This window comes from Cyclopterus lumpus, chromosome 16 (assembly GCF_009769545.1).
Source record: "Cyclopterus lumpus isolate fCycLum1 chromosome 16, fCycLum1.pri, whole genome shotgun sequence".
NCBI lineage: Eukaryota > Metazoa > Chordata > Actinopteri > Perciformes > Cyclopteridae > Cyclopterus > Cyclopterus lumpus.
In genome coordinates, this window is record NC_046981.1 from 1,966,528 (window position 1) to 1,979,027 (window position 12,500).

The window sequence follows — 12,500 nt, forward strand, 5'->3', positions numbered from 1 at the left end:
CAGGACTACGGCAGCCCGGCGGGGTCAAAACCCACACGTTAGACACTATTAAAGCCTTTCTATTGGCCGACGGGGCGAGCCAATCAGGGTTAAATGGGTTTATATGAATATGTATTTATTTACCTAAGCAGCTCTGGGACCAGTCAGCGATCTTTCTGGTTGTCTCTAGTCGTCGTGGTGACGGTGACGTCCACAAATCGGCATTGCTCTGCCTGACAAACACTTTAATCCGACTAGAAATCGGCCTCAATTTAATTGAACAGATTTGATTTGTCTATTTATCGAAGTTTTTATTCATGACTTCTAAAGGCCGAGTTAACTTTGCTGTAACACTGCGGTGAAGAAAGGAGGCATTTCTAGCTGATTTCTGTCTTCATAGTGTCCTTCCTTCTAATAATTCTATTTCTGTTAGTATTTTTATTTTATTTCTTAAATTACTTGGTTTAATTTAATTTTTTATTAGTCATATTTTTTATTAGTCATAATATATATATGTGTGTGTGTGTGTGTATGTATATATATACATACACACATATCTATTACATCCAATCTTAAGGGTTCGTTTCACATATTTTATATATATATATATATATATATATATATATATATATTTATATATATATATATATATATATTCCTCCTCGTGCAACTCGACCTCTGGATCCAGCCGTTCTCCTCCAGCTCTCTCGACCTCATCGCTTGTGTTTCTAACTCTAAAAGCCGTCGACGTTTCTCGACTCCACTTTACATTCAATGTTTCTTCATAGTTAGTTGTTGCAGAAACGTAACCGTCCTCTTCCTCTTCCTCTTCCTCTTCCTCTTCCTCTTCCTCCTCCTCCTCCTCCTCCCGCCGAGCAGACAGAGGAAGAGCTGGAGTTGGTGAGTGAGGTGAATGGACTTCTAGCCTCTTTTCTGTTGACCCCGTGTGACCTCACCGAGCATGAGTGTGACTCGCCGCTCCGACAACCAATCAGCTGGTCGCACCGGTTTTCCTGGCGGTTGTTTTTTTTTTTTTTTTTTTGATTTGTGTCGTTCAGGGTTCACGAGGACTCGAGTTTCTTCCACCGCGATGAAATCCCAGAACGACACAGAGTAATAAGACGGGCAGGTCCTTGAATATTAAATTCCTCTTCGTTAAAAGTACTTAACGCGTAAGAAAGCACTTTACTTTAAGCTTCACTCGGGGGGAGTAAAGCTGAGGAGATCGATAGCGCTCTCACGTCTGCACGGTGACGTGTGAAGCGGCGGCCGGCTAACCTAGCTTAGCATAAAGCCTCTGTCTTCTTAAAGGGGAAGTTACATAAATCCCTTTTTTATGGAGCTTGTGCTCATGACGTTTAGGTATCTGGAGAGCCTGTGAAAGAACATGTGATTCAACGGGCCGATCCCATTGGACTCCCACGTCACATGTCACAGGCTCATTAGAATATCTGAGTGTCTCCGCCCACGGAGCAAATGGCAGCGAGCCAATCGGAGTAGACTGGCTGTTTCTTAAAGAGACAGGCACTAAAAATAAATAATGCTGTGAACATGTTCTTATAGGAACCCCAAAGACCTGAATGTGAACCTGAAAGGAGCACATGAGGAAACGTCTTGAGATCGATCTTCTCGGCTGGCGCTTAAAAGCGAAATCTGTGACTTTCTTACTTAATTAAAAAAAACAGCTCTCGGCTCCTTTTTAAATACATTTTTGGTCCACGAGGGGCTTTAAGTGGGAATCTGCCACCAAAGCTTAAAGGGACATTTGTGCAGCACAAACAGTCTGTGGAGTGAATATTGAATATTGATTATTGAATGCTGAAGGGAACCCGGAGCGACCATCTGACTCTCAGCATGTGCATGTTTGGTGTCGTCCTCGAGTGTCGAAGCTCCGGGGATCAGACTGAAGAAAGATCACACAAGAGTCCACCAAGCTGGATCACAGACGGACATGTTGACACACACACACACACACACACACACACACACACACGCACACACACACCCCGATATGTTCATGCATATTTCTCTGCACACATGCCTCCATAAAAAACAACACGTTGTGCATTTATTCCTTGCATACCACTGCGCTCACACTCACACACTCATACTCACACTCACACACTCACACTCTCATGCACACACACACACACACTCACACACTCTCACTCTCCATCTCTCCCTCCACCTTGTCGAATGCATGTGTTTCCTGTCGGCACGGCGATGCCTCTCACAACACCTTTCCCACCGTGACGCCGCATGACACCGGGCGCCCCCGGCGACGGCGTTGCCGCGTCAACGGCGCCTTTTTGAGAGATTGAGAGAGACACCTTCTCATCTCTCGCAGCTCGGATGTTAAAGTGTCACCGAAAAAACGTTCTCACGTTCTGCGACGCTTGAAAAAAAATAACATCTTCATGATGTCAGGAGTCGTTTGAGAAAAAGTAGTTCTTTGCAGGAGGGCGGAGGGATACTTAACGCGTCCAATCAAAGTAGAACAAGCTGCGTTTTTCTGAAGTTAAATACACAAGTAGTAATAGTGTAATTAAATAGTTCTCGGCCTCTGCATTCGCTCCGCTGTACTGTGGGAAGCACATGCTAACCATTTTTATTATTATTATTATTATTATGGCCGTTGGAAATGGGTGAAGTCATCGGCCGTGAACTCGTGTCTCAGACCGTAGAAGGAGATTTAAAAAGATTTGTTGTGAAAACCAAAAGCAGGATTTCTCCTCAGAGAGTTTGCAAATGTCTAGAATTCCTCTCCACTCAGTGCACTTATTTATATGTATGCTTATATATATATATATATATATATATATATATATATATATATATATATATATATATATATATACATACATATAATGTATTGTTTATGCTATCTAGAGCAGAAAACATGAGCCCCGCCATCTCTCCCACAGCTTGAGAACTGCATTCTCTCTCCTGACCACCAGGGGGCGACTCCTCTGGTTGTATAGAAGTCTATGCTTCATGTGTTAAAGCTGCATTCTCTCTCCTGACCACCAGGGGGCGACTCCTCTGGTTGTATAGAAGTCTATGCTTCATGTGTTAAAGCTGCATTCTCTCTCCTGACCACCAGGGGGCGACTCCTCTGGTTGTATAGAAGTCTATGCTTCATGTGTTAAAGCTGCATTCTCTCTCCTGACCACCAGGGGGCGACTCCTCTGGTTGTATAGAAGTCTATGCTTCATGTGTTAAAGCTGCATTCTCTCTCCTGACCACCAGGGGGCGACTCCTCTGTTTGTATAGAAGTCTATGCTTCATGTGATAAAGCTGCATTCTCTCTCCTGACCACCAGGGGGAGACTCCTCTGGTTGTATAGAAGTCTATGCTTCATGTGCTAAAGCTGCATTCTCTCTCCTGACCACCAGGGGGAGACTCCTCTGGTTGTATAGAAGTCTATGCTTCATGTGATAAAGCTGCATTCTCTCTCCTGACCATATAAATAAATAAATATATATAAAACATGCACAATATATAAAAAAATAGAATAGAATAATAAGAAATATATACAATAGACTAAATTAAAAAAAACACACAATATATAAATAGAACAATAAGGAAAATGCACAACTTATACAAAAAGAATGACATATATAGAATAAAAGATGATTATTATTGTGGCTGGAGACCCCAGTAGAACCGCCTCTCTGTGTGTTTTCCCAGACTGCTCAGCGGCTCGGCGGCTCCCAGGCGGCGCAGTCGCTCACCACGCCGGTGGTCTCCGTGGCAACGCCCAGTCTCCTAGCGCCCTTCTCCGGCATGCAGACGGCCTACAACACCGGTAAGACGCTGGAGGAGGAGAAGAAAGATCTGCGTCACGTCAGGAGACTTTAAGTGTCGTGTAGAAGGACTTGACCCCCCCCCCCCCCCCCCCCCCCCTCCCCCCCCACACACACACACACACACACACACACACACACACACACACACACACACACACACAGTATGCATATTCACTTTGTTCATTGTGTGAGATTCTTCAGTCATTCCACTTCAAAGGTCTCTATTAATTAATATTGATGGATCAGAAAGTTGTGTGATGTAAAACAAGCCACCCTCCTCTTCTCTTCTTCCTCCTCCTCTTCCTCTTCTTCTCATCTTCTCCTCTTCCTCCTCTTCTCTTCTTCCTCCTCCTCTTCCTCTTCTTCTCCTCTTCCTCTTCCTCCTCTTCTCCTCTTCCTCCTACTCCTCCCCTCCTCCTCCTCTTCTCCTCTTCCTCCTCTTCCTCCTACTCCTCCCCTCCTCCTCCTCTTCTCCTCTCTCCTCCTCCTTCTCTCCTTCTCCTTTCCTCATCCTCCTCCTCCTCTTCTCCTCCTCCTCCTCTTCTTCTCTCCTCCTTCTCCTCCTCCTCTCTCCTCTTCCTTCTCCTCTCCTCCCTCTCCTCCTCCTCCTCTTCCTTCTCCTCCTCTCCTTCTCCTCTCATCCTCCTCTTCTCCTTTTCCTTCTCCTCCTCCTCTCCTTCTCCTCTCCTCCTACTCCTCCTCCTCTTCTCCTCTCCTCCTACTCCTCCTTCTCCTCCTCCTCTTCTCCTCCTCCTCCTCCTCTTCCTCCCTGTCGTCCCTTAATCTCAGAGTACCAGCTGACGAGTGCAGATCTCACGGCGCTCCAGACGTTCACGCCATCGGGGCTGGTGCCTGGCAACATGGCTGCCTGGCAACAGCAACCGGCAGTCTCCCAGCAACAACAACAACAACAACAACAACAACAGCAACAGCAACAACAGCAGCAACAGTCACAGCAGATGAGCTTGGCGTCGCTCAGCAACCTGGTGTAAGCTGCTTTTTCTTCATTTTGAACAAAAACTCCTTATTGACCTTTGACCTCGTTGTTTTATTGGTCATCGTTGGTTCAGCGCGCCGTGCTGCAGCACGTGCACATTAAACACGTGCACTTTAAACACCTGAAGCACCTCACCAAAATGAACCCCTCTAGGTGTTCTCCTCCGGTACCTGTGGCCACGCCCACTCTGGGGTTTCAGGTGTTTTGGCCGGTTAGTCTTCTCCTCCGGTTGGTGCATGCTGGGATACTTACCCAGAGTTCACGGCTCCAAATGTAGGTCAGATCGAGAAGACCTGGTGAGGTCACATGATCAAAGCAACCTTTGAGTTTCTTTGGTTTCCTTTGACAACGTCTACAGATCTTCTTCTTGTTCTTCTTCATCTTCTTCTTGTTCTTCCTCTTCCTCTTCTTCTTGTTCTTCTTCATCTTCTTCTTGTTCTTCCTCTTCCTCTTGTTCTTGTTCTTCTTCATCTTGTTCTTCCTCTTGTTCTTGTTCTTCTTGTTCTTCTTCATCTTCTTCTTGTTCTTCCTCTTCCTCTTGTTCTTGTTCTTCTTCATCTTCTTCTTGTTCTTCCTCTTCCTCTTGTTCTTGTTCTTCTTCATCTTCTTCTTGTTCATCTTCTTGTTCTTCCTCTTGTTCTTGTTCTTCTTGTTCTTCTTCATCTTCTTCTTGTTCTTCCTCTTGTTCTTGTTCTTCTTCTTCTTGCTCTTGTTCTTCCTCTTGTTCTTGTTCTTCTTCTTCTTGTTCTTGTTCTTCTTCTTCTTGCTCTTGTTCTTCCTCTTGTTCTTGTTCTTCTTGTTCTTCTTGCTCTTGTTCTTGTTCTTGTTCTTGTTCTTCTTTTTCTTCCTCTTGTTCTTCCTCTTGTTCTTGTTCTTCTTCTTGTTCTTCTTGTTCTTATTGTTCTTCTTCTTCTTGTTCTTCTTCTTCTTCTTCTTCTTGCTCTTGTTCTTGTTCTTCTTCTTTTTCTTCCTCTTGTTCTTCTTTTAGAAAATACAGATCATTTCTAAGAGGACCCACTTGTATCAGTGTGTTTGTGTTGAAGTGACCGGGAGGCCCATGAAGCAGTCTGTGTGACCTCTGACCTCTGACCTGTGACCTGTGGAGCAGCTTGTAACCCCCCCTCCCCCTCTTGTCTCCACAGCATGTGGGGTGCAGAGAAGCAGAGCGCCGAGATGGTGAACTGCATCTCCAATTTCGCCGCTAACCTGAGGTGAGTCGCACACACACACACACACACACACACACACACACACACACACACACACACACACACACACACACACACACACAAGTACACACACACACACAAATGACAGAATCCACGCATCGACATGACTTTCCTCTCTCCATTTGTATGTTGAATGTGACGCCTGTTGTTGTTGTGTTGTTGTTGTTTTGTTGTGTACTTTGTGGTGCCGCTCGTCTTCCTCGGGCGTGGCTCTCCGTTCAGCCACGACTTCAAAATAAAATAATAATTTAGTCGCCGGTTATTCTTCTCGGTTCCTCCGTCTGACGAGCTGAAAACTGTCCGTGAAAAATATGATCATGGGTTGTTTGTAATTGTTTACAACAGCTGCGACTGCATGGGGGGTCGAGCACACACACACACACACACACACACACACACACACAGGAAAAAAAGAAAAAGAATTCTCAGGAAACTCGTGATCAACACATTTTTTTATTCTTCTATCGACCAAATATAGAGAAATAATCTGTTAATGATGAAATATAAATATTTATAAATAATAAAAGTGTGTGTATAACACGTCTAAAAGGCCTTAAACCTGCTTATAATGTGTTATATCTGCTCATAGCACTGTATAATAATTCATTAATATCCATAACTCTTTATATAATCGTAAGGATTCATAGTTGAAATACATTAGAATCTTTTTATGTTATGCATTATAATTTAATTATGACTAAGTGTTATTTTAGCAAAGTAAAAAAAAATATTGTTTGTATATGTTTTGTAAATTTAAAGATTTATTTTCACTTTAACTTTAAGCACCCAGAGATGATGGAGTTAAAATGTGATTTATAATGCAATTTAAAAGATGATCATGTATTAAAACAACAGGAATCATAATACACGTTCCGTACAAAGGAAATGAAGTATTATGACAATTTATCTTTTAAGTCATAATGAAAGACTTTATAATGTGTTGTGATTGTTGTCGTAAGTAGTGTTTATTTATATATATTTATAACTGGTAATAAACGTAGCTATAAGCCGGTATGACCTCTTATGGGAGTGTTTATAATGTATCATGGAAAGGTTGGCCAATCAAGAGAGAGAGAGCGTGTTTACGTGTTTAGTTCTGCCTCGTCCTACGCTGTCGCGCGCACTTTAACTCACCACGAGGAAACGCTTCCTGACGTCTAATCACCCCCCCCCACCCCCTTCCTGTTTTTAATCGGTCCTCTTCCGCTCATTTCCTGCTCCGTTGTCACACACACACACACACACACACACACACACACACACACACACTCCCCAATCTAAATGTTAATCTCATGGCTGCCGTCCTTCTCGTTTAGCTCGCTTCTATAGAATCGCCCTCCGGACGCCGTTCGTCAGGTCGTTGTTTTTCTGTCTGTCTGACCTTCTGACCTGTCTGTCTGACTGACCTTCTGACCCGTCTCACCTGTCTGACCCATCTGACCTTCTGACCCGTCTCACCTGTCTGACCCATCTGACCTGTCTGTCTGACCTGTCTCTCACCTGTCTGACCTTTTGACCCTTCTGACCTGTCTGTCTGACTGACCTTCTGACCCGTCTCACCTGTCTGACCCATCTGACCTTCTGACCCGTCTCACCTGTCTGACCCATCTGACCTGTCTGTCTGACCTGTCTCTCACCTGTCTGACCTTCGGACCCTTCTGACCCGTCTCACCTGTCTGACCCATCTGACCTTCTGACCTGTCTGTCTGACTGACCCATCTGACCTTCTCAACTGTCTGACCCATCTGACCTGTCTGTCTGACCTGTCTCTCACCTGTCTGACCTTTTGACCCTTCTGACCTGTCTGTCTGACCCATCTGACCTGTCTGACCCATCTGACCTGTCTGACCCGGATGTTTCCATGCTGCTTCTCTCCTTCTCACCTGGTTCTTGTTTCTTTTCACACAAACACACTCTAGTCCGTCTGTGTAGTAAATACATTCATACGCTCTCTAAGTGTAAACTATATGAATGTATCCTTTATAAGTGTATGGTTACATCCTGGTTATTACATCATATCAGACTTTGCATGATAACGAGTAACAAGCTGGTTTCTGTGCTGGATTCTAACAAATAACTGCATTTCCCATCACTCCTCAAATAAGAGACAGGAAGTAAAGACGTGAGGCCGTAGAGACGAGAGCGGTTTAATCGTGGGGAATAACGTGTTTTTATTACGTCTTTATCGACCAATCGCATTAAAAATATATAATTCATAGTGTGCAACAACACGTGATCCAGACCACTGAATCACAACGGCAAACTTTATGACTTCTGTTCTTACCTTTCACAATAAAAGCCCCAGACATAGACACTGTTTACCGGAGGCAAAGGGAGACGAAGGGAGACGAAGAGAGGCAAAGGGATGCAAAGGGAGACGAAGGGATGCAAAGGGATGCAAAGGGAGACAAAGGGATGCAAAGGGAGACGAAGGGATGCAAAGGGAGACGAAGGGAGGCAAAGGGATGCAAAGGGAGACGAAGGGAGACGAAGGGATGCAAAGGGAGACGAAGGGAGACGAAGGGATGCAAAGAGAGACGAAGGGATGCAAAGGGAGACGAAGGGAGACGAAGGGATGCAAAGGGAGACGAAGGGAGACGAAGGGATGCAAAGGGAGACGAAGGGATGCAAAGGGAGACGAAGGGATGCAAAGGGATGCAAAGGGAGACAAAGGGAGGCGAAGGGAGACGAAGGGAGACGAAGGGATGCAAAGGGAGACGAAGGGAGACAAAGGGATGCAAAGGGAGACAAAGGGAGACGAAGGGATGCAAAGGGAGACGAAGGGATGCAAAGGGATGCAAAGGGAGACAAAGGGATGCAAAGGGAGACAAAGGGATGCAAAGGGAGACGAAGGGAGACGAAGGGATGCAAAGGGAGACGAAGGGATGCAAAGGGAGACGAAGGGATGCAAAGGGATGCAAAGGGAGACAAAGGGATGCAAATGGAGACAAAGGGATGCAAAGGGAGACGAAGGGAGACGAAGGGATGCAAAGAGAGACGAAGGGATGCAAAGGGAGACGAAGGGATGCAAAGGGAGACGAAGGGATGCAAAGGGATGCAAAGGGAGACAAAGGGAGGCGAAGGGAGACGAAGGGAGACGAAGGGATGCAAAGGGAGACGAAGGGATGCAAAGGGATGCAAAGGGAGACAAAGGGATGCAAAGGGAGACAAAGGGATGCAAAGGGAGACGAAGGGAGACGAAGGGAGACAAAGGGAGACGAAGGGATGCAAAGGGAGACGAAGGGATGCAAAGGGAGACGAAGGGATGCAAAGGGATGCAAAGGGAGACAAAGGGAGACAAAGGGAGACAAAGGGATGCAAAGGGAGAAGAAGGGAGACGAAGGGATGCAAAGGGAGACGAAGGGATGCAAAGGGAGACAAAGGGATGCAAAGGGAGACGAAGGGAGACGAAGGGATGCAAAGGGAGACGAAGGGATGCAAAGGGAGACGAAGGGATGCAAAGGGATGCAAAGGGAGACAAAGGGATGCAAAGGGAGACGAAGGGAGACGAAGGGATGCAAAGGGAGACGAAGGGATGCAAAGGGATGCAAAGGGAGACAAAGGGATGCAAAGGGAGACGAAGGGAGGCGAAGGGATGCAAAGGGAGACGAAGGGATGCAAAGGGATGCAAAGGGAGGCGAAGGGAGACGAAGGGAGGCAAAGGGAGACGAAGGGAGACGAAGGGAGACGAAGGGAGACGAAGGGAGACAAAGGGAGACGAAGGGATGCAAAGGGAGACAAAGGGAGAGCACATGTGTGAGAACATGTTCCTGTTAATTATTATTATTATTAACGCTGTCATAAATGCAGAAACGTGAAGCTCCGCCTCTAACACCAGGAAGCAGCTGCGGAGCCTTTCCTTTCTTTGTCTCCTTCCTCCTCCTTCCTCCTTCCTCCTCCTCCCTCCTCCTGGTCCCACTGTGTCTCTGATGTTGTGGCCATTCATTTAAACTTGCCTGTCTCTTTCTCCCCCCCCCCCCCCCCCTCCCCCCTCCTCCTCCACAGCTTGGCCTCTCAGTCCAACTTGCTCTTTGGCAGGGAGGACGGCCTGGTCTGGTACTGTACTCCTTCAGCTGCTGTCTGTTTAGCCAACATGCTACATGATGTTCTACCTGTTCCTGTTGTTCTGAATCCTACATTTCCCATGATGCAACATGGCATCTTCCCATGTCAACCTCAACCTTCTTACCCTTGTTTGTAATAAGGGCAACTTATTGCAGTCCAGTTTGTAATAATGGCAACTTATTGCAGTCCAGTTTGTAATGAGGGCAACTTATTGAAGTCCAGTTTGTAATAAGGGCAACTTATTGAAGTCCAGTTTGTAATAATGGCAACTTATTGCAGTCCAGTTTGTAATGAGGGCAACTTATTGAAGTCCAGTTTGTAATAAGGGCAACTTATTGAAGTCCAGTTTGTAATAATGGCAACTTATTGAAGTCCAGTTTGTAATGAGGGCAACTTATTGAAGTCCAGTTTGTAATGAGGGCAACTTATTGAAGTCCAGTTTGTAATAAGGGCAACTTATTGAAGTCCAGTTTGTAATAAGGGCAACTTATTGAAGTCCAGTTTGTAATGAGGGCAACTTATTGAAGTCCAGTTTGTAATGAGGGCAACTTATTGAAGTCCAGTTTGTAATAAGGGCAACTTATTGAAGTCCAGTTTGTAATAAGGGCAACTTATTGAAGTCCAGTAAGGGCAACTTATTGAAGTCCAGTTTGTAATAAGGGCAACATATTGAAGTCCAGTTTGTAATAAGGGCAACTTATTGCATTCCAGTTTGTAATACAGGCAACTTATTGAAGTCCAGTTTGTATTGAGGGCAACTTATTGAAGTCCAGTTTGTAATAAGGGCAACTTATTGAAGTCCAGTTTGTAATAAGGGCAACTTATTGAAGTCCAGTTTGTAATGAGGGCAACTTATTGAAGTCCAGTTTGTAATGAGGGCAACTTATTGAAGTCCAGTTTGTAATAAGGGCAACTTATTGAAGTCCAGTTTGTAATAAGGGCAACTTATTGAAGTCCAGTAAGGGCAACTTATTGAAGTCCAGTTTGTAATAAGGGCAACATATTGAAGTCCAGTTTGTAATAAGGGCAACTTATTGCATTCCAGTTTGTAATACAGGCAACTTATTGAAGTCCAGTTTGTATTGAGGGCAACTTATTGCAGTCCAGTTTGTAATAAGGGCAACTTATTGCAGACCAGTTTGTAATAAGGGCAATTTATTGCAGTCCAGTTTGTAATGAGGGCAACTTATTGTAGACCAGTTTGTAATAAGGGCAACGTATTGCAGTCCAGTTTGTATTGAGGGCAACTTATTGTAGACCAGTTTGTAATTAGGGCAACGTATTGCGGTCCAGTTTGTAATAAGGGCAACTTATTGTAGACCAGTTTGTAATGAGTGAATGTATTGCAGTCCAGTTTGTAATGAGGGCAACTTATTGCAGTCCAGTTTGTAATGAGGGCAACTTATTGCAGTCCAGTTTGTAATGAGGGCAACTTATTGCAGTCCAGTTTGTAATGAGGGCAACGTATTGCAGTCCAGTTTGTAATGAGTGAACTTATTGCAGTCCAGTTTGTAATGAGTGAACTTATTGCAGTCCAGTTTGTAATGAGGGCAACTTATTGCAGTCCGAACTGTCACTCGTCACATTCAGTAACAAACTGCATGATTTAATCCGACTGAGTTGAGGAGCGTCGGGTCTCGGTGGAAGCAAAGCATTGTGGGAAACACAGCCGTGTCTCATCACGCTGCAATGAAACCGTGTGTGTGTGTGTGTGTGTGTGTGTGTGTGTGTCTGCTTCTGGCTGCTCGCTGTGTTGTTGGTGAGGTAAGGGGGGGGGGGGGGGGGGCCTGCCGCTCTCGCCTTCATCACTGTCACCGGCCCGCTGACTCCGCCATTCTCTCACCATAGCAACGGCACCCCCGTGGCACCGCCATCCATCTAGTGTGTGTGTGTGTGTGTGTGTGTGTGTGTGTGTGTGTGTGTGTGTGTGTGTGTGTGTGTGTGTGTGTGTGTGTGTGTGTGTGTGTGTGTGTGTGTGTGTGTGTGTGTGTGTGTGTGTGTGTGTGTGTGTGTGTGTGTGTGTGTGTGTGTGTGTGTGTGTGTGTGTGTGTGTGTGTGTGTCGTTGTAATTGGGAGCTTCAAATGCGGAGATCGACCGCGTTGAGCCGGGGCGAGCGAAGGGGAAGAGAGAGAGAGAGATCCGGTGGAAAGAAACAAGCTGTCGACACGCCGTCAAAAAGAACCACAGTGCAGCGTCATCACAGGAGGAGGAGGATGAGGAGAGGAAGAGGAGGGGGAGAAGAGGAGGAGGAGGAGGAGGGGGAGAAGATGAGGAGAGGAGGAAGAGAAGAGGGGCTGATCAAAAGAGTCGTGGCAGGTGGAGGCGTAAAGCTTTCTCTGCATCCTGAAGCAGACTAAGTTCAGACCGCGGTCACGTTTACAAAAACCTATGAATAAAGTTAATTAAACTCCTCTGGTTGT

At 45.5% G+C, this 12,500-nt stretch overlaps 1 protein-coding gene across 1 annotated transcript in view; it reads left to right on the forward strand.

Moving 5' to 3' along the window:
• The window catches only part of mef2d (myocyte enhancer factor 2d), a 46,622-nt gene that overhangs the window by 31,775 nt on the left and 2,347 nt on the right, over positions 1-12,500 (forward strand). Inside the window, exons 7-9 of the mRNA XM_034553222.1 lie at positions 3,670-3,787; positions 4,578-4,776; positions 5,928-5,996. Coding sequence (XP_034409113.1) covers positions 3,670-3,787; positions 4,578-4,776; positions 5,928-5,996 — 386 coding nt within the window. The remainder of the gene's footprint in view (positions 1-3,669; positions 3,788-4,577; positions 4,777-5,927; positions 5,997-12,500) is intronic.